At 44.9% G+C, this 19,111-nt stretch overlaps 1 protein-coding gene across 1 annotated transcript in view; it reads left to right on the forward strand.

Annotated features, from left to right (window-relative positions):
- SLC4A5 (solute carrier family 4 member 5) overlaps window positions 1–15,743 on the forward strand; it is a 101,674-nt gene extending 85,931 nt beyond the window's left edge. Inside the window, exons 20-27 of the mRNA XM_037807107.1 lie at window positions 335–513; window positions 1,787–1,859; window positions 6,999–7,067; window positions 7,686–7,859; window positions 10,126–10,281; window positions 11,929–12,013; window positions 13,079–13,146; window positions 15,200–15,743. Of these exons, the coding sequence (XP_037663035.1) occupies window positions 335–513; window positions 1,787–1,859; window positions 6,999–7,067; window positions 7,686–7,859; window positions 10,126–10,281; window positions 11,929–12,013; window positions 13,079–13,113 (771 nt within the window). The 3' untranslated portion in view covers window positions 13,114–13,146; window positions 15,200–15,743. The remainder of the gene's footprint in view (window positions 1–334; window positions 514–1,786; window positions 1,860–6,998; window positions 7,068–7,685; window positions 7,860–10,125; window positions 10,282–11,928; window positions 12,014–13,078; window positions 13,147–15,199) is intronic.
- Window positions 15,744–19,111: the final 3,368 nt, after the last annotated feature.

Below are 19,111 nucleotides of genomic sequence, written 5' to 3' on the forward strand. Positions count from 1 at the left end.
CTCAGCAACTGCAGAGACACCATGGCCACCGGGTGAGAGCCCTTCGCCCCAAGGACCTCTCTGAGCCGGAACAACCCCCTCCTCCTCGCCTGTGTGCCCCCACCCCCACCCACCCTTCCAGACAAGGTGCAGCTGAAGCCACCTGTGGGGTGGGTGAAGCACATGCATCTTGGAACCCCTCACTAGCGGGCGCCTCAGGGTGACGCTCCCCCCAGGGCATCCACTGGAAGGCAAGGGGAGCCCTTGACCGTATTCCACAAGACGGCTGCCCTGGGGAGGCTTCTGCCCCACCCATGGGCTCCCCAGACACCCTGTCCCCTCCACCGCCCTGCAGAAGGCTGCCGGCTACCACCTGGACCTGTTCTGGGTGGGCATCCTCATGGCCCTGTGCTCCTTCATGGGGCTGCCCTGGTATGTGGCGGCCACCGTCATCTCCATCGCCCACATCAACAGCCTCAAGATGGAGACGGAAACCAGTGCCCCCGGGGAGCAGCCCCAGTTCCTGGGGGTGAGGTAGGAAGGCTGGGGCTCCTGGGGGCCAGAGCCAGTCAGGTTGGGGGTGGCAGGCCAGCTTTTCTTGTCATCCTCAGACAGCCCAGGGACCACAGGGTTGGGAGTGGGGGAGAGGGGGACGAAGATTCAGCTCTTAGTGGTGCTTTTTTCTTAGTGGACTCCAAGCAGCACTGGTGACATGCCCCTCTCTCCCTGCCACACACACACACGCATGCACATAGGAGCATGTGGACTCTCACCCTCACCTCATAAGACCACCCAAGACCCTTTCCAACCTGCCACCTTGTCTTCTCCTCAAGTCCCTCCATGCCCATTGTCTCCAAAGCCCTCCTGGGGGATCAGGTCCTGCTCAATCTCCATTCCTCCAGAAAGCCTCCTGGAGGCACCCTACAACCTGGCCGTGGCTCATGGCCTGTCACTTCTACTCTTTCATTTGGTTCCTTCCATACCCCAGGTCAGCCCCCTGACCTGTTTCAGGCAGAGAAGTGTGTCTTCTACCTCTTAGGGCCTGCAGAGTGAGTCCACAACACACACTGACCTCATAAGTGGCTGTTGTAGGAGCTGCTCTGCACTGCCATGTGGGGTACCCCCCAAGAGAGGCTTCTCCCCCAGGCTGCAGGGCTCCTGATCAGTGTCCCCTCCCAGAGCCCCCAGCCCAGATGGCTGGGCCTGAGCATCCTTCTCCGGAGCCCTGAGCTCCAGCCTGGGCTGTGGCTGCATCTGGGCACTCGGGAAAACGCATCCCTTCCCTTTGACCCCCAATACCAGCCCTGAGAGCCAGCCAGGCCCCCTTCCCACCCCATGGCCACCTGTCCTGAATCCTCATTAGCATGTCCCACAACAGGGGGCTCAAGGATAATAAGCACTTTAAGTCACATTTAATTCTCACAACAAGCCCATGAGATAGGTGGCTCATGACACCTGGGTACTTGCCTGTTGCCACATGACTCGTAGGTGGCAGAGCCAGGATTCAAGCCAACGCCTTCTGGCTTGAGCAGCCAGCTATCAGCCATGACACTGAATAGCCTCACATGCACCCCTACAAAGTGCCCAGGCCTCCATCAGGGGCTCCCTGTCTGGGTCAGCTGAGCTGCCCTCAGGACAGTGGGTTTACTTCTGGGAAGCAACTACAAGACAGAGATCCTGACACAGAAGCCCCTGAGGCCAGGGCCTTGGACACAGCCCTCAGGAGCCCTCAGGGTGGGCAGGAGGGGCTGGGAATGGCCATCCAACAACTCCCAGCTCACCTCGTACCTGTGCCCATCTCTGCCAGGGAACAGAGAGTGACCGGCATCATTGTCTTCATCCTGACGGGGATCTCCGTCTTCCTGGCTCCCATCCTGAAGGTGAGGCCCTGCACCTTCCCCCAGTGCTCAACCTGCCTCCCAGGCTGTCCACCTGAGAAAGCACAGCTGGGGCCTCAGAGGTGGGGAGAGGGCCCCCACACAGCCAGAGGGCTTATTAGGCCAACAGGATATTTCGCCTCCATCATCGTTTTCTGTAATGGTGCATCATTCATTATCATTACCAGGCAATCCTCACTGCTCTCTCTCACCCTCTTCAATCTACCCTCACCTTTCTGGAGCACACATTTCACTCACAGAGTTCTGCCAAGATCTTTCTCTTGCTGAGGTCAGGAGTTTTCTGAGCTGGGTGTGGTGCCACTTTACTGGGGTTTGTAGCTCGCTAGAGGTCTCCTTGCTCACCCGTCTTCTGAGGATTAAAACTTGCAGGGGGGACACTTCTCTAGCTGTTTCTTGGAACATGTTCTCTGCTCCTCTGTCTTATATGTCTTAGGCACAGAAGTAACTTTTTTCCACACAATTTGAAGTTCCTCTTGCCCATGTCCCCTAGACCAGCTGGGAGAGACAGGATCAAATAGGGGTACCTTCAAAGCACGAATCCCCCAGAATGGTCTCTTTCTGGTCAGCAAGAGAGGATTCCAACCGGGTTTCCACGTCTCCTCTCCAGCCACTCACCGATCAGTAGCTCTTTCCTATGATTGATGCCTGTAAGAGACTTTCCTTTTCTGGATTAAGCTTACCTGTGGTTGTCTCAACCTTTGGCGGATAGTTTCCCCATTTGAATACCTTAAAATGGCTTATTCAGGTGTGACATTGTAAAAACCAAAGAATAAAGAACTTTGATACTAATTTATTTATTTACAATGGAAACTATTTATGGCTTGGGCACACTGGAACAGTTTGAGATGGGGTATTTTTTTCTTTTTTTTTAAATTCCAATTTTATTGAGATATAGTCGCATACCATAAATCATCCAAAGTGTACAGATGTTCACAGTACCATCATACAGTTGTGCAGTCATCACAATATTTGAACATTTTCATTACGCCAAAAAAAAGAATAAAAATTAAAGTATAAAAGAACACCCAAAACATCCCATCCCCCCAACCTCCCTATTATTCATTTAATTTTTGTCCCCATTTTTCTACTCATTTGTCCATACGCTGGATAAAGAGAGCATGAGCCACAAGGTTTTCACAATCATATGGTCACACTATGTAAGCTTCATAGTTATACAATCCTCTTCAAGAATCAAGGTCAACAGTTTCAGGTATTTTCTCCTAGCTATTCCGATACACTAAAAACCAAAAAGGGATATCTATATAATGCAGAAGAATATAACCTCCAGAATGACCTCTTGACTCCATTTGAAATCTCTCAGCCACTGAAACTTTCTTTTCCTTTCCCCCTTTTGGTCAAGAAGATGTTCTCAATGCCTTGATGCTGGGTCCAGGTTCATCCCCCGGAGTCATATCCTGCATTGCCAGGGAGATTTACACCCCTGGGAGTCAGGTCCCACGTAGTGGGGAAGGCAGTGAGTTTACCTACAGAGTTGGCTTAGAGACAGAGGTGAGGTTGGGTATTTTTGAAGGGATATTCCCATTGCACAGAAAATAAATTACACTCAGGTGGACAGGCATTTTGTTCCAAGTTTATGTCAAGTGGATAAGGAATATTTACTTTTGTGGAGAGGATTCCAAAGAACCATTGTACATGTCAATCCTGATACAGTTTAACAGACAGGTATTTGCATAAATAAACTATAATCTAAGAACAATGTACTTTAGGGGGCAAAAGTTCCTATAGACCCTTTGCAGATGGCGGTGTCTTTGGCAGTGGTTAGGGAAGCAGACCTCGTGCAAGCTCAAGCACGCTGGCCTGGCTGCTGAGTGCATTCAGCAATTCAGCCCTTTCACGCCAGCTCTTATCCATAGCTGAATAGAACACAAAGCAGTTAGAAAATTGCACTGCAGTTTCCACTATACTGTTTCACTTACAGTGTGATCAGTTATTTTATGCACATATGTATTATATTATGAGAACACATGTTTTAGGCTTTTACACTCACATGTTTGACATAGCTGATTTTAGTAAAAAAATTTTTTTGCTCTGATAATGTCTATCTTCTTAAGATGGATAGCATGGCCAGTATACTTAAAATAATTGAAATGAAAACAGTAATATGCATAAGGTTTGACATTGCCAAAGCCTTTGTTAATCATCCTTTAAATGATTATACTCATATTGCCCATTCTTGGGTGATATGTTATTGTTCTTCATTTTGAGCAAAAATGGAAATTCCCTCTGCTGCAGTTCTTGGTGCAAATGTTGTAACTTTTCCAGTTGTAGGCTGTATTTCCATATTAATTTATGCATTTTTAAATGGGCTCTGTAAATATGGTAAGATGTTGGATATGGGGAAATGTTAATATTTGTTCTATGTGTCATGGAAAAATTTTCATGCATCCACACAGCTCTGGATGCTCTGATGTTGTCTCTGCATTGTCAAAAAAGGATTTGGAAAAATCTGCCTGCCTTTTACAATAAGAGTGGAAAAGACCTCATGACATTTTAATTAGCCACCAATTGATCTATCTGATAAATTTGATAGCAGGGCAGACCCATCTGGATTTTTATTGGCCATATGATTTAGGATTTCTGATTTGATTGTATCACAGTATATACCTTTTTATAAAGATAGGTTTTCAAAAGTGTTAAGTAATTAAAGCATTGTCACCAGCTGACACCAGTACTAAATATTGGATTGATTTTAGGATGAAGGAAAGACATTTTCATGACTTTGGTATAGCCAATTTGAGAAACATATCACAATCCAGAGCTGAGGTCCTAGTATTTATTTCCAGTCAGGAGAATTTTTCCATAAATCTCTTAACTTTTTGCAACTATAAATTTGCCCGTCTGTCAAATTAGACCTAGCCAAGTTTTAGAGCCATAGAGAACTCACTTAGAGAACTTGGGGAGATGTCTTTAGTTCAAGCCCATACTTTAGTTGAAATCTTTCATTCTTGTTTATGTATCCAACAGGAAAGAGGTGCTTCTGATGCTACTAATTTTAGAGGGTGCAAATTGGATGCTAGTTACTAGCATTTCTGTTTTTGATAATGGTTCTATATCAGTTGTGAACCACACCTGTTCACATACCAAGTCCTCCAGTCCAGTGTGTCTCAAATTTTAATATATATAAAAATCACCTGAGGGCCTTGATAATTGAAAAATTGCGGATAATTTGCAATTCAAAAGGTCTGGGGTGGGGTCCCAAATTCTGCATTTTTAACAAGCTCTTGGGCAAAGCCAATGTTGCTGGTCCAAGGACCACACTTAGAGTAGCAAGGAGTTAAATCCATTTTCTCTTTCTAAGTACCAACGGATGGTTCCACTGACATTCCGCACAGCAAATTTATTGTTAGAGGATCACTCATAATCTTCAGTCCTTCCATTACTTATTTGCAAATATTTGATTATCTTGTCAAATGAGGGTACTGGGGCATAAAGTGGGCATGATTTTGATGGACGACGCTAATGACTTCCACACTCAGCTGTACAGACCCCCAATCCATTCCAAGATCCTTGGGCTCTATGTTCTGCCTCAGAGGAACCCTTAACACTGCTAGTAGCTTCCCCTCTGGGCCCCAGGCCTTTTTTGTGGCCTGAGCCTCAAGTGGGTATGGGTAGGCCATGGTGACCTTATTATTGTGGGGCCACTGCTTTAAATGGCTGCGTAAAGCTGACAGCTAGCGGCACCTTTTACTACTTTACTGTGCCATTAATATTTGAAAAGAGCCTTTCCCTGGGGATTCAAGGAAGATTTATACTGATTAAGATTTATACTGATACTAGAATTCTAGATCATGAAAGGATTGAAGACGATGTCCTAGGCTTGATAAGAAGGTGACTTTATAATTAGTTACTGGTAAATACAAATTATCTAAGACTTAGTCCTGTTCTCCTGTTTGACGTGGGCTTCATACTTATTAGAGTAAATGGGAAGTTTTTCAGTCATCTTAAATTTGTGCTATTATAGATTATAGCTGAGTTTTTTAACTTATGATTTTACTTTTCTCTCAGTTTTTCCCATACTTTGAAGGTGATTAGGATAGGATTGTTCGATGAAATTTCTATCTTGTTTCATAATTAGACAAAAATCTCATAAGCCATATAGAAGGGAAGTGATTTAATGGCCCTATATTTACTTTTAGAGCAAATGTCTTAGAGTGAATTTACAACATATCGGTCCAAATCGTGCTTTGTGTTCAAAAAAATGAACATGTTCTAATATATCTTTAAAGGAGAGCCTATTTATTTAGTTGGATGTATTGACATTCTGAAATGGCATCTAAAAGTCGGGCACCCCATGTTGGCCTAGTAATTTGTGTTCTCCAAAGGGTTCTGACGCAGCAAGCCCGACTGCAAGGGAAAGCAGCCTTTGTTCATTGCAGCCAGCCATGGGTCCAGATAAAGGAAAGGGTAAAAGAGGACAAAAACAGTCTAGACCTTGGGGAAATGCTCCAAGAGACTTTTAAAGATTTGTAATGATGATCGTAGAACAGGGTGAATGGTATGGTCCCGTTATTGTAAAAGCAAACAAACTGCTTGTATGTTTAGAAGGAAGGCTACCCACCAAACCTTTAATAGTTAGTGGGCCAGCAATGGGTAGTACATCCACTTCTGTCTGCTTCTCTTCTTCTGAGTATGTTTGATGGATGGTTTTTATTAAGTGTCCTCAGTATTCCCTGCTGGTGTCGGCCGGCCCACTAAAGGTCCCAAGCTCCCACTGAGCCCTTGTCTAAGCAGCGCCTTCAGCTGGGGCTGGAAGTAGGCAGGAACTTCACTCTTCCACTTTCCAGAAGTTGTGTCTTCAGCCAGGCCACAGGGCTTCTGCAGGGCCAAAGGGGTCAGGCCAGGAGAATAGCTGCACGCTGGGCTAGCTACCCCAGCTAGAGCCCCAGTGACCCTCCTGCCTCACGCCACCAACACTCTGGCTCCAGATCTGTTCTCAGACCCTCAGCTTTTCCAGACGTCCAGCTCCTCCACCCCATGGGCAAAGCTGGGGCCAGGCCAGGCTGCCTCTTTGGGTTGGCAGACACTGTTAGCCAGAGTAGGGCATCTGCAAGCAGAAGCCCCAGTTCACAGCTCTGCTTGCTTCTGTGCCTCTCATTTCAGTTCATCCCCATGCCCGTGCTGTACGGAGTCTTCCTCTACATGGGTGTGGCCTCCCTCAACGGCATCCAGGTAAAGCTCCCTTCCCCAGGTGATCTGAGCCGAGTCAGCATTGCATGTCTGGTTCCAGGTCATCAAGACCCCAGATGCTCACCTTTCCAGTTCAACCAAAGAATATTAGTAACAATAGTAATACCACCATTTACTATGTGCCAGGCAAAATAATTTATGTAGGTGCTTTACAGGTATATTGACATAATCATCCCATGAAATAGGTCCTCCCTTCCCTATTTTACAGATGAGGAAACTGAGGCTCAGGATTCAAAACCCAGATCTGGTGGACTCCAATGAGCGTATCACTATACCTCCTCTCTCTTGCTTAAGACAGTTGCCACAGAAGAAAACATTTAGTTTAGTTTTGTTTGTATATTTACCAGGATACCCCAGGATGTCTTGGATACTTGGGTTGCAATGAAGTTGTGTTTTCCTTGAATGTGGACAGTGTTCATTTGTACCCTCACCCACTACATGTCCCCCTAGCACCTCCAGCCCCCTCCTGTGTGTCCTCAAAGCTGACCTGGGGTCTCCTGTGCCGGACCCCATCGAGGTGTCCCTCCCCCTGCCTCAGGCCCCAGCAGGCCCACAGGCCACGGCTGCCTGACTGAAGCCCCCCACCCCTTCCTCGGCCAGTTCTGGGAACGCTGCAAGCTCTTCCTGATGCCAGCCAAGCACCAGCCGGACCATGCCTTCTTGCGGCACGTGCCTCTGCGCCGGGTCCACCTCTTCACCCTGGTGCAGGTCCTCTGCCTGGCTGTGCTCTGGATCCTCAAGTCCACGGTGGCCGCCATCATCTTCCCCGTCATGGTAGGTGGGCTTCCCATTCCCCTGTGCAGATTTGGCCTGGGAGGCACTGGGAGGCCCAAACGGCCCAGCAGCTCCCCTCCCCATCCACTCCCTGCCTTTTCCTCAGCTCCCAGAGGCAGGCACAGAACAGGATTTGAGCTGTGAGTCCAGGCCTGGGAAATGGAGAGGAGGGGGGCAGGCAGGGATGTCTGTGCGGTGGGCAGACCGTGCTGTGACACCCCCACTCCCCCCGGCCCCAGCCCCTACCTAAGGTTGGGGCAGTTCAGTGACAATGCAAAAGCCACCCAACCTCAGCCAGGAGCTGGACTTTCCACTGCTACAGTTCAAACCAACCTCAGAAATAGATCTGTACCAAGTATAAATCTTCTCATCTTTCAAAATAACCAAAACAAATTGAAGGAGGGAGGGAGGAAAGAAGGAAGGGGGGAAGGAAATGAAAGAGAGGAAAGCAGGGAGGGAAGAAGGAAGGAAGGGAGGAAAAAAAGAACCAAGATCCTCAAGACTCAATGACATTAACCTAACATTTACAGGAGTTCTCTAATACCATTGCAAATATTATATAAGTTTTAAATTATTCCAAAATAAAAAGTGAAAAGACAAAAAAGTCAACAACAGGAGGCGTCTGTCTCCTAGATGACTCCCTGGAGGGAAGTGGCCTTGGCTGGTGCCAGGGCCTGGAGCTCAGGTGCAGGGGGAAGGCCGAGGGTGGGCTGCAAAGCGGGAGGCGGGAGTTGGATTAGGGACCTGAGGGAGCACAAAGGCGTGGAGCTCAAAAGTCAGTGGTTCCTGAACCTGGCTGCTATTCAGAATCACCTCAGAGCTTTTTAGGACTACATAGGCTCAGGCCTCTCCAAGAATTCAATCAGAATCTCTTGGGGAAACTTGGCATGGGTTCAAGTTATAGGTGAGCATAAATGAGCAGCCAGGGCTGAGAACCGCTGCTCCAGGGAAGGGCCATGGATCCTCCAACACTGTCCTCCTGCATCAGATGGGAGATGAGATGGGAGCAGGGAGGATGATAATAGTAATGGCTAGTTTTTACTGAGTGCTGTTTCATTTAGTCCCCATACCAACTCCTGAAGTACTATGACTAACCCCATTTTACAGATGAGAAAACTGAGGCTCGGTGAGGATGCGAGTGACCCAGGTCATACAACCAGGAAGGGGCAGAGCCAAGATCTGTTGAACTCCCCCATCCATTGATTTTTTTTTAAATTTAATTTACATACAGTAAAATTCACTCTGTGGTTCTGTGAATGTTGACAAATGCATTCTACCAGCACAGTCATGATATAGAACAGTTCCATCACCCCCAGAATTCCTCATGTCATCCCTAAGTAGACAACCTCTCTCCCATCCCTGTCCCTAGCAACCACTGATTTGTTTTCAGAAGCAGGATTTTAAGAACCCAGGTCTTTTTGAGTCCAGAACTCTACTTGCTACCAAAAAGCAGTGTCATTTGAGGAGTCAAATCCAGCTGAATGGGTGTTTCTCTCTGACTGCTTCTTCCTGACTTACCATTTAGTGGTCAGTTCTTGATGGTGAAAGAGGAATATTTATAGCTAGCCATCCTGGGCCTGTTGACCTTATTAAAAAGTCAGCCACAAGTTAGAAAGCCCAAAGAGCATGTTTTCCCCTTTAATTTGTTCATCCTGAACTGAATCAAATTTTCTAGACTTTCTTTTAAGAATTCCAAATATCCCAGTATACATTTCAGATGTTCAGCTTCATTAGCAGAGAGATGGCAGCTCTCAGAGTTGGGGCAGAGGGAAGGAAACAGTAAAGTAGTGGGTCTCTACATGTGGTCCTTGGTAACTTGATAGAAATGAAAATTCTCAGGCCCCAACCCAGACCTGCTCAATCAGAAACTGGGGATGAAGCCCAGCCATCTGTTTTATAACAAGCCCTTCGAGTGATTCCAATGCAGGCTCCGATTTGACCCACTGATTTAAAGAGTATCCGTAATTCTCCTGTCATAGTCCCCACCCTGCTTCCCCAGCTCAGCTGATTGTCCCCTGTCCCCCTCAGACACTGGTAGACATGCTGGCTCACCTGAGGAGAGGCCAGGTGAGTGGAACCAACGTGAGGATATGGTGAATAACGGGTTGTGGGAGCTTTGAGATGGCTCCAAGACACCTGACCAGAAAAAGTCCCCAAACTCAGCTGCCTGAGGGAGGAAAAAACATTGTGGCCAGGGTTGGGGCATTGAGCCCCCAGTTCTCTCTGAACTCCCACAAAACTTCAGCTCTCTGTCTTCCCACCGTAGATCCTGGGCCTCATCATCGTTCGAAGGCTCTTGGACCTCGTCTTCTCCCAGCACGATCTGGCCTGGATTGACAACATCCTCCCAGAGAAGGAGAAAAAGGAGACCAACAAGAAGAAGAAGAGAAGGAACGGGGCCCATGAGGACAGTGATGAGGAGGTGGGGAGGACATGAAGCCTGGGTGGAGGGGAGAGAGCAAGACTCTGCTTCCACTTCTGCCAGGGTCAGGGAGGGGTGGCTTCTCAGGTGGCCTGCGCAACTTCTGGGCCCCATCCAGGGTGCGCTGAAGATTCTGCTCATCTTGGTCTGGGGTGCTGAGAGCTCGAGTGTTCATGTGAATATCCTCAGTGTGGGCCACAGTGAATAGATCCCCTCCTCTCCCAGGAAAATTGGGGTGACCATGCCTACTTTGTCCCATTACTGTGGGCTATCAGGGCCATTATCAATAGCAGTAGAGCTCCCTGAGGACTAACCTCCCAAGAATAGAGCAAGCTTGGGGGAGTGGTCTGACAGGGACCCACTAAGTAGACAGGGCACACACTGGTCTCCTGGACAGGTGGAAGGAGCCAGGGACAGGGTTTGCTTGGGCCAGCCCCTCGGGTACTGGGGAGAAAGGTGGGGGAAGGGGCCTGTCTCCACCCTGAAAGGAGAGTGGCTACATTCTCCAGATGCCTGGGACCACCTGGTTGGCCCACCCACCCCTCTTTTCCCCCATGCTTCCTCCTCATTCCACCTCCAAAACACTCAGGGAGTCAACAGACAAGGAACCAGTATAGAAATTGTAGTAAATCACGAAACATTAGGCTGGAAAGACTGTCTAGTTCAAGTGTTCATTACAGATGATGAAACTGTCCACCAAAGTTGACTTATCCAAGATGGACGGATAGCTAAATGTCTAAGAGGGAATTAAGAAAATAGTTCCTAACTTTGAATCTGATGGCTGGCTTTCCAATCTGCTAAGCGTCCCAAGCTATCTGCTTGCACCATGCCTGGCTCTCACTTCCTGGTTTGATCCAAACCCACATTCCCTGCATCCATCTTGCCCTATTCTCCTCTTGATCTTGTCTTTTGCATATGAAAGCCATTCATAGGCAAAGGCAAATCCTTGCTGACTGATTGGCGGTGATTGAACCCTCCCTCTGATGGTAGTGACCTGCCAAAACTCTCCTGGTCTTAATTCTGTCCTCTTCCAGGAAGGAAGGAGTCCCATGATTCATTCAGATGTTTGCGGGGTACAGGGTGGGGGCTTTGTTTGTTTCTTTCAGATGATTTAGATGATTTGCAAATGTAAGTTCTAGAGAAAGCAAAGAAACTAACAGTCGAGGTGCCTTTTAAAAACAAATAGTTATTCTTTCATTGATTCCTTCAATAAATATTTGAGTGGCTGCCATGTGCTAGATACTAGTCCAGGGTTGGGGAAAATTATCTCTGCATTATATGATATATTCAATGGAAAAATCAGGATTCAATTTACACAAATTCATTTTACGTATGTCTTTATGGTAACATAGCTGTTGTGTGAAGTTCAGTCCCCAGTGACTTGTTACTGTGACAGATGAAACTGTTCTGATGAGGAACATTCCTGGAAGAGTTCTTTCCTGTCCAACGGAGTGTCTGGGACAGTGGGCTAACTGTGTAGACTTCCCCACAGTGGGCCGCAGTATTTGTAGCACCCCCTAACCGTTTAGTCTGGATATGAAGAGGATGGTGGTTTGTGTACTGTGCATGTGTGCATTTTCCATCTTGCCAAGAAAACCAAAGCTGTTGTGTTGGTGTTTATCAGCTTTTCCCACTGTTTTTCTCCAGCCCCAGTTCCCTCCTCCCTCAGTTATAAAGATTCCCATGGAAAGTGTCCAATCAGATTCCCAAAATGGTATCCACTGCATTGCCAGTAAGTAAAACACATGGTGTCTCTCCATTCCTACTTCCTACTAATCCTCCAAATCTTCCCCCCAAGCAACTTCCATCTTTCAACTCAGGGGATTTAATGGTCCTGGATGCTATAGGGCTTCTGTGCTAGACAGAGTTCAAAGAGAACTGGGCCACGAGGATTGGGACTCCATTCAGACAGAAACCACAAATCAAAGCCTGCAGACTCTAATGATCAACCTTCAATTTAGTTTAGGCAAAAACACTAATTCCTTCCATTTCCCCGGAGCCTCCAGGATGCCTGTGGCACTGCCTGGCCCTCTCTTGAATTCGTTTCAATCCAAACATGAACAGCTGAGTCTGCCCATATTCTCCGATGGTGGTTAAAATGATTGGGAGCTCAAATCGGAGCCGAGTTGTCACCTTTAGAGAACAGGTAGCAGAACTGAAGGTCCCAGTGGTTGGGCTCTGATTCTGCATGACTTGCAAGCAGCTTCCATTCGCTGAACCGGAGGCTGCCTGGAGGGCTCAGGCAATGCTTATGAAATCCCAGGAGATTCTGTTACTACCTTTAACCCCTCCCAGCCTCAGCTCCTGTTGCATAGTCTTGTCTTCAAAGCACATCCTGTCCTGGGAGTATTCTCAAAAGATCCCAGCCTGGGTCCTGACCCCAGTGCTCCTAACATAGACCCTAATTAGGGGCTGGGAGTCAGAGGGTCCCCCAGCACCAAGGACTTCCCCTCTCTACTGTCTGTCATAGATACCTCTTCTTTTTTGAGTTTCTCAGGCTTCTCCCCATCCCCCACCCCCGCCTCCTTTGCATACGTCCATCATTGTTTCCCACTCTTCCCTGGTCCTCCCTGTGCCACTAACCCACCTAACCTGGCCAAGAGCCTTCTGGATAAAGGGATAACTGAACCAGAAGCCAGCTATCTCTGTGAGGCCCCAGCATTCCTCTCATTTAGTGTTAGTCATAGGGTTGGAGAATAAAAAAGAGAATGGGTTGGGGGAGCACTGGAGAATTAGGATGTTCTCCAGGGTCGTCTCCAAACCTGCTTCCCATCTGACATTTTAATTTTTCTGCCAGGAAAAAGATCTTCCAGTTGGAGTTACTCACTTTGATTCTTCCTTCAGTGACTCAGAACTCGATCGAAGGTAAAGGCCATTAGGGATACTCCTTGGGTATTAGATAATAGACTAAGCAGTGGCCAGCAAGATTGAGGAACTAGGATTTCCTAGGCTATACATCTCAGTAAAAGGCATTTGTGGGTCCACCAAAGGGAGACAAAAGCTGACAGACCTGAGTATTGGATAACAAGTGCCAAGTTTGCCCTCTTACTGACATAAAAACATGGTTACAACCCACAAAGTTACTCAATTTTAGAAAAGGAAATTATTACAAAACATTAGGTAGAATGAAAGTGAAAGTAAATACTGAAAAAGAGAAAACAACCTAGAGGAAAACTAGACATGATTTAAGTATATATTATTGAAAGCCAGGATAATTGAACTCTAAGGTACTCTAATACTATAAGGATTAAAATAACAGCCACTTAATTCGCAAAAGTCAGAAAGGTTACCAAGGAAAGCTAACAATATCAAAGATTAAGTGGAAATAGGAACAAGACTGTCAAGAAAGGATTGAAGTCTCCATTTCCAGGAGCCCCCATGCCTTAAAGTCCTTGGTATTTTTTAATGAGAAGCCATTGAAAAGCAGGACTACTAGAAGACCACGTAAAAAGCAGGATTACTAGAAGAGTAAGGGGCTCAAAAATGGAAAAGAGGAATTCAGAGGCAAGAAAGTCTTTACCTCATGCATTGCTAGGGAAGATGGTAGAGGCAGTCCCACTTCCACAGCCCCCTAAAATGGACAGAAATCACTCTACTAGTTCAAATATTAGTAAAAGCACTATCCCAAGTCTAACAGCAGATAAATTCTCCAGACTTAGGTGGCACTCACCCAAGAAAACACACACGGAGTCTTTTGAATTATAAGTCAAAGCTGTTATCACAATGCCAGGATGAGAAGAGACGTCACCAGAACCACCCTCCCAACACAGTGGGCTCAGGGACACTCCAGCCCCAACCTCACCCTACCCAGTGTCACATGGCCAAACCACACATCTGCCTGCCTTTTCACTCCGCCCCCTCTCAGGGCCCCCATGCCCTCAACACCACTGGTCCTTATGTCTAAATGTATTGCTAGAAAAGCAGTCTGTCTATCCTAATTTATTTTCATTTTAAAATAACCTACATTAAATTGAATCTCTTAATTGCTCCAATTTCAGGCAGTGGAGAATTTGGACCAGGCCAAGGCCTTTCGAAAAACCTCTTAAATCACACAAGGCCATAGTACAAGGTCAGAAATGCCCAAAACTTGATAACCAGAGATGCTACTTCCCAACTACACTGTTTGACCGAATCTATGAAAAAAGTTGGAAGCAAAGATCACTAAATAGCAGGATTTGGTTTCAGTGAAGAAAAAGGTTCAGACACATGATCTAGTTTAACAAAGAGTAAGCATCAGTGATCATCAGATGGGATGCTCAGTCCCTGGAGCTATAGAAAGGTAGGCATGTAAGCAAAGAGAAAAAGCACCCTGTGCCAACAACAGTGATGGAGCACACTTGAGAAAGGATGGTGGGCTAAGGGAGGATTCGCCTCATCTGGGGTCTAGGAGTCTCAGAGGCAGATTTTAACCTGAGCCTAGTTTGGAAGGATAGATAGGAATCTACCAGGTGTGCACAGTGGGGCAGAGTGGAGGAAAAGGAAGGGCATTTCAGGAAGTGGGAAATAACACTTGAAAACACACAAACACACACAGCAAAATGCTGGGATGGGGGCAGAGTAGCTAACCTGCAGTCAGAGGAGCAGGCAGAAGTGAGCATAAACGGCCTTACCTTGCCAGGCAGAGGAATGTGGATCCTATCCTTTGAGCAATGGGGAACCATGGAAAAACTTAAGCAGGTGAAAAAGTCAGATGTGTGATTCAGAAGGCTCCCTTTGGCAGTAATGTGAATAGGTTGAAACAGGGTGAGCTGTTTAAATGACTAGCGATGAAGCTCAAGCAAAAGTAAGAAGATACCGCTCACTCCCGGGATGAGTACATAAGCAAAGAACTATTTGCATTAGAGCCCTACTCTAATGTTAAAAAAAGAAAAACCCAAATACTAGACAAATCATTTTTTCTTCTTTCCTTTTTTCTCAGCATCACATTGCACTTCAAAATTTCCTGCCCAGCTTCACCTGCTTTCAACTACTCGCGGAGCCCAGTCTTCATGATGCCGCAGGTGAAGATAGAGATGGAGTCAGACAATGACTTCCCAGACATGGGCAAATATCGAAGAGAGGCTGATGGCGAGACCACCCTCTAGGACTACACAGCTTTCCCCAGAAATGGGCAGTGAGAGCACGGTTTAATCTTAACCGTGAGTCTAGGTCAAAACCCTTAACCTCTCTATGCCTGTTTCCTCATCCACACAACCAGAGGGAGTCATTGTGCTTGATAGAGAAATGGAGATCTGTCAACTGAAAGTAGTGCTTAATGCAAAGCTCTCCTCTTCCCTTTGTAGTTACTAAAATAACCTAAAGCTAAATGTCATACCTTTTTGTAAAACGCAATCCAGAATAGAAATTATAACATTTATTTTGGAAAGAAAAAAAATGCTTGCATCCTAAAACCATAACTAAGATAAAGCGGTGAGAATCAATTTTTATTTAAAACAAATACCAGTCAACATATTTTTAAAAGATGGTCTTGAAAAAACTATTCCAATATTCTTACCTTAGCAGACCAAGGTTGGAATATTTGTTTTGCAATTTTACATGTTAAGAAGTGCTGAAAAATCCCATCTCTTCTCTCTGTCTCATTTAGTTTTCTAAGAGTCAGATGAAAATTTTGACCCATCTGTGTCAGGGATCTTACTCCTGCACAGACGTGTGACTGTTCTTTACCAAATTGAAAAGCCAATTCCAAAATTCCGTTAATGAAAAGAACCAACACATTTGAGTGGATAATTTTTGTAAAATCTCAAACTGCATGTGAAACAAAATTATCCTTTAAATTACAATCACTTATTTTTCGTGCCCAGAATCAAATCTCATTATGCATTTGGGTTAGTCCTTCTTGTGAATTTTCAATGGCTTGATTTCCAAAGTCAAACTCTGCCACATGAACATTACGGTAGGCAGAGAAAATGTCAAATTTTGGAAGAGTATAACTGCAATATTAATCGAATTAGTACTTTAAATTAATAAGAAGCAATTTGGATAAATTAAAACAAGTTAATAATGAAGTAAACCCTTTTCCCGTGAAACCTAATATCAGTCATTTTATCTACAATGCACATTTAACAAACCCCAACCATGTTTAATAATACACTTGTCATGTACTCTCTCCAAAACAGCTATGGATTTGAATCTTGAGTAAATCTTTTAAAGTAACTGCAGAAGCCTGGTATAGTGCTTGGTCCATAGAAAGTTCTCAATAAATGTTGACTTAATTCTCAGAGCTCCCTTCTAAGGTTACTGCCAAGAGGTAAAGCTACAAACCTCTACCACTTGTCCTTATAGCAGCAGAATCACGTAGCTGTACCAATCCAGAATCATTGCCTGATCTTAAGTTCTTCATCTGCACCAATCCTGGGAGAGCTAACAATCCACCCTTAACATTTCAATTTTAAAATCTTGCTGATATGGAATAGCATTTTGTCCAAATTAAATTGTAGAAATGTTATGAATTCAGGAGTATATATGCTTGATTAATTAAACAAGCTGGAAAACTACAATGTTAATTTTTTTTTTTTGGTAAATTGATCAGTGTAATTTTCACCTTACATGTCATTTATATTTTGTATATACATGAACAGTTTAATTTCAATAGCTTTTAACAAGTTGCCATATTATTAACTTTTTCATGTAGTAGAGGCAATTTTTTCCACTTGTAATGTAACCATAATTCATTAAAACTTAATCCTGCCTGTTCATCTTGCTCCAGGTTTAATAATTTGGGTTAAGCCACCAGGCATGGTTTACAGACATGAGCTGTAACTAACCTACAAAAACATCTCCAGCAAGCTGTCATCTTTCATCTCCTGAAAGCTATCAAAGGAATAAAACCAGCTGGCAGAGCAATAACGAGTGTTCGGGTTTGCTAATGCTGCCGTTTTGCAAAACACCAGAAATGGATTGGCTTTTCTAAAGGGGTTTATCTGGTTACAAAGTTACAGTCTTAAGGCCATAAAGTATCCAAGATAAGGCATCAACAATAGGGTACCTTCACTGGAGACAGGCCATTGGCAGCCAGAAAACCTCTGTTAGCTGGGAAGGCACATGTGGCTGGTGTCTGCTTGCTCCCAGGTTGCGTTTCAAAATATCAGCTTTCAATGGCCGTCTCCAAAATGTCTATCTCAGCTGCAGCTCTCCAAGTTCCTTCCGTCTGAGCTCTTATAGTGCTCAGATAAACTAACCAAGACCCAGGCTGAATGGGAGGGGCCACACTTCCCTGGAAACATTCAATCAAGAGGTCACACCCTAATCAAAGGTGCCATTCATAGTTGGATGGGTCACATGTCCATAGAATCAACGTAATCCCAGTATCCCATGCAATTGGATTAAAACATCATTGCTTTTTCTTGGGGGACAGAATATATCCACATTGGCGCAAGGAGGGAATAGAGCAACTCTCCAATTGTTCTCTTTCTGCTTCAACCTGCCTGGAGCAGGAGATCCCTCTGCCCCTTTGTGAGCTGCCTTCAGGAAGGCCAAAATACACAGCACACCTACCCCAGCCTCAAAATATGTACAGCAAAGACCTTCCAACCTATCAAATCAAACTAATGCTTTAAATACAAATATAAATATATATATATACAGAGAGAGAGCACATATACATGTTAAGAACTTAGCAAGCACATCAAGAAGTCCTTTGTAGCAAATGAACACATGGTTTAGAAAACACTGCAAACAAAACTAACCACTTAAATTAGTCTAGCAGATTAAGCTCATGGCTTGGCACAACCTGTTCGGACACAAGACTAAAAGAATGTGCTGGTTTCTCCACAGCTTTTTCAACCAGTTTAAGCTATAGGATTGGCTGTTATCAAATATAAGAACATCTAGATTGATTACGTCTAATTAGAAAAATTAGTTAGATCACACCAAGACAGCGGTAGGAAGAGGCAGTATTTCAGAAACTCATTCCACACCAGAACAAAGTGTTTTATTAAAAAAAAAAGAGCTTTACTCAGAAAAGTCTGGTTAAATTCAATATTAACTCAAGCTCTTAAAAACCTTTTAGGAAAACCAACAGGTTCAAAGAGAAAAGCAAGCAGCTGCTAACAATTCTTTGGTGGAAAAATAAGTTGCATACTTAAACAAGCTGCCATCATGATTATCAAGCCCAACTCTTATCAGTTTTGTTTTTCAAAAATAGGTTTCAAGATACACCATAGAAACCATATAAATACTCTTCAGTAGTACAAAATTTAACAATGAAGTTTAAAGATATAGCAAAAGCCAAATATGACAACACATATGAATAATTTATAACCTAAGCCTTTTCAATCCCAGAAAAGTAACATGGGAGAGCTCACTGAATGGTAACATACATAAAATGACAGCTAATAACAAGTAGAATCCTAAACGTTTTCCCAGTGACTAAGCCACAAAGTGGCAGCTTAGAAATAGTACTAGCATGTAGTTTTTCTTCTTTCCCACCCAATTGTTTTATTTAGATAAATCAATTTAGATGAATGTAGGTATAAATCTGGGTAATTTTTTTCCTACTCAATTACTATTTCTTCTTGTTTACCATTCCGTTAATTTTTTCTGGCAAACGTTTTTCCTTTGGTTTGAACAGTTGAACTCAACAGGTTTGGAACCTAAAGTGGGTATCAACGTCTATTAGAGTAGCACTCGGGAAATGCAATCCTAGAAAAGGCAAATTGTAACAACTGCAGAGGCCTGTTGGGACTGACAAAGTTAAGCATGCATTCGCAACGTGACACTGCCTGGGGCTGATCACTAGGAGAATGGCTTCTATTGAGTCCCATGGCCCAGGAGGATACTATGGGCTCCTGGGTGAGAACTGTGTGTGCAAACACCCACCAGTTTAAGCTTT

This window comes from Choloepus didactylus, chromosome 17 (genome assembly GCF_015220235.1).
Source record: "Choloepus didactylus isolate mChoDid1 chromosome 17, mChoDid1.pri, whole genome shotgun sequence".
NCBI classification, from domain to species: Eukaryota; Metazoa; Chordata; class Mammalia; order Pilosa; family Megalonychidae; genus Choloepus; species Choloepus didactylus.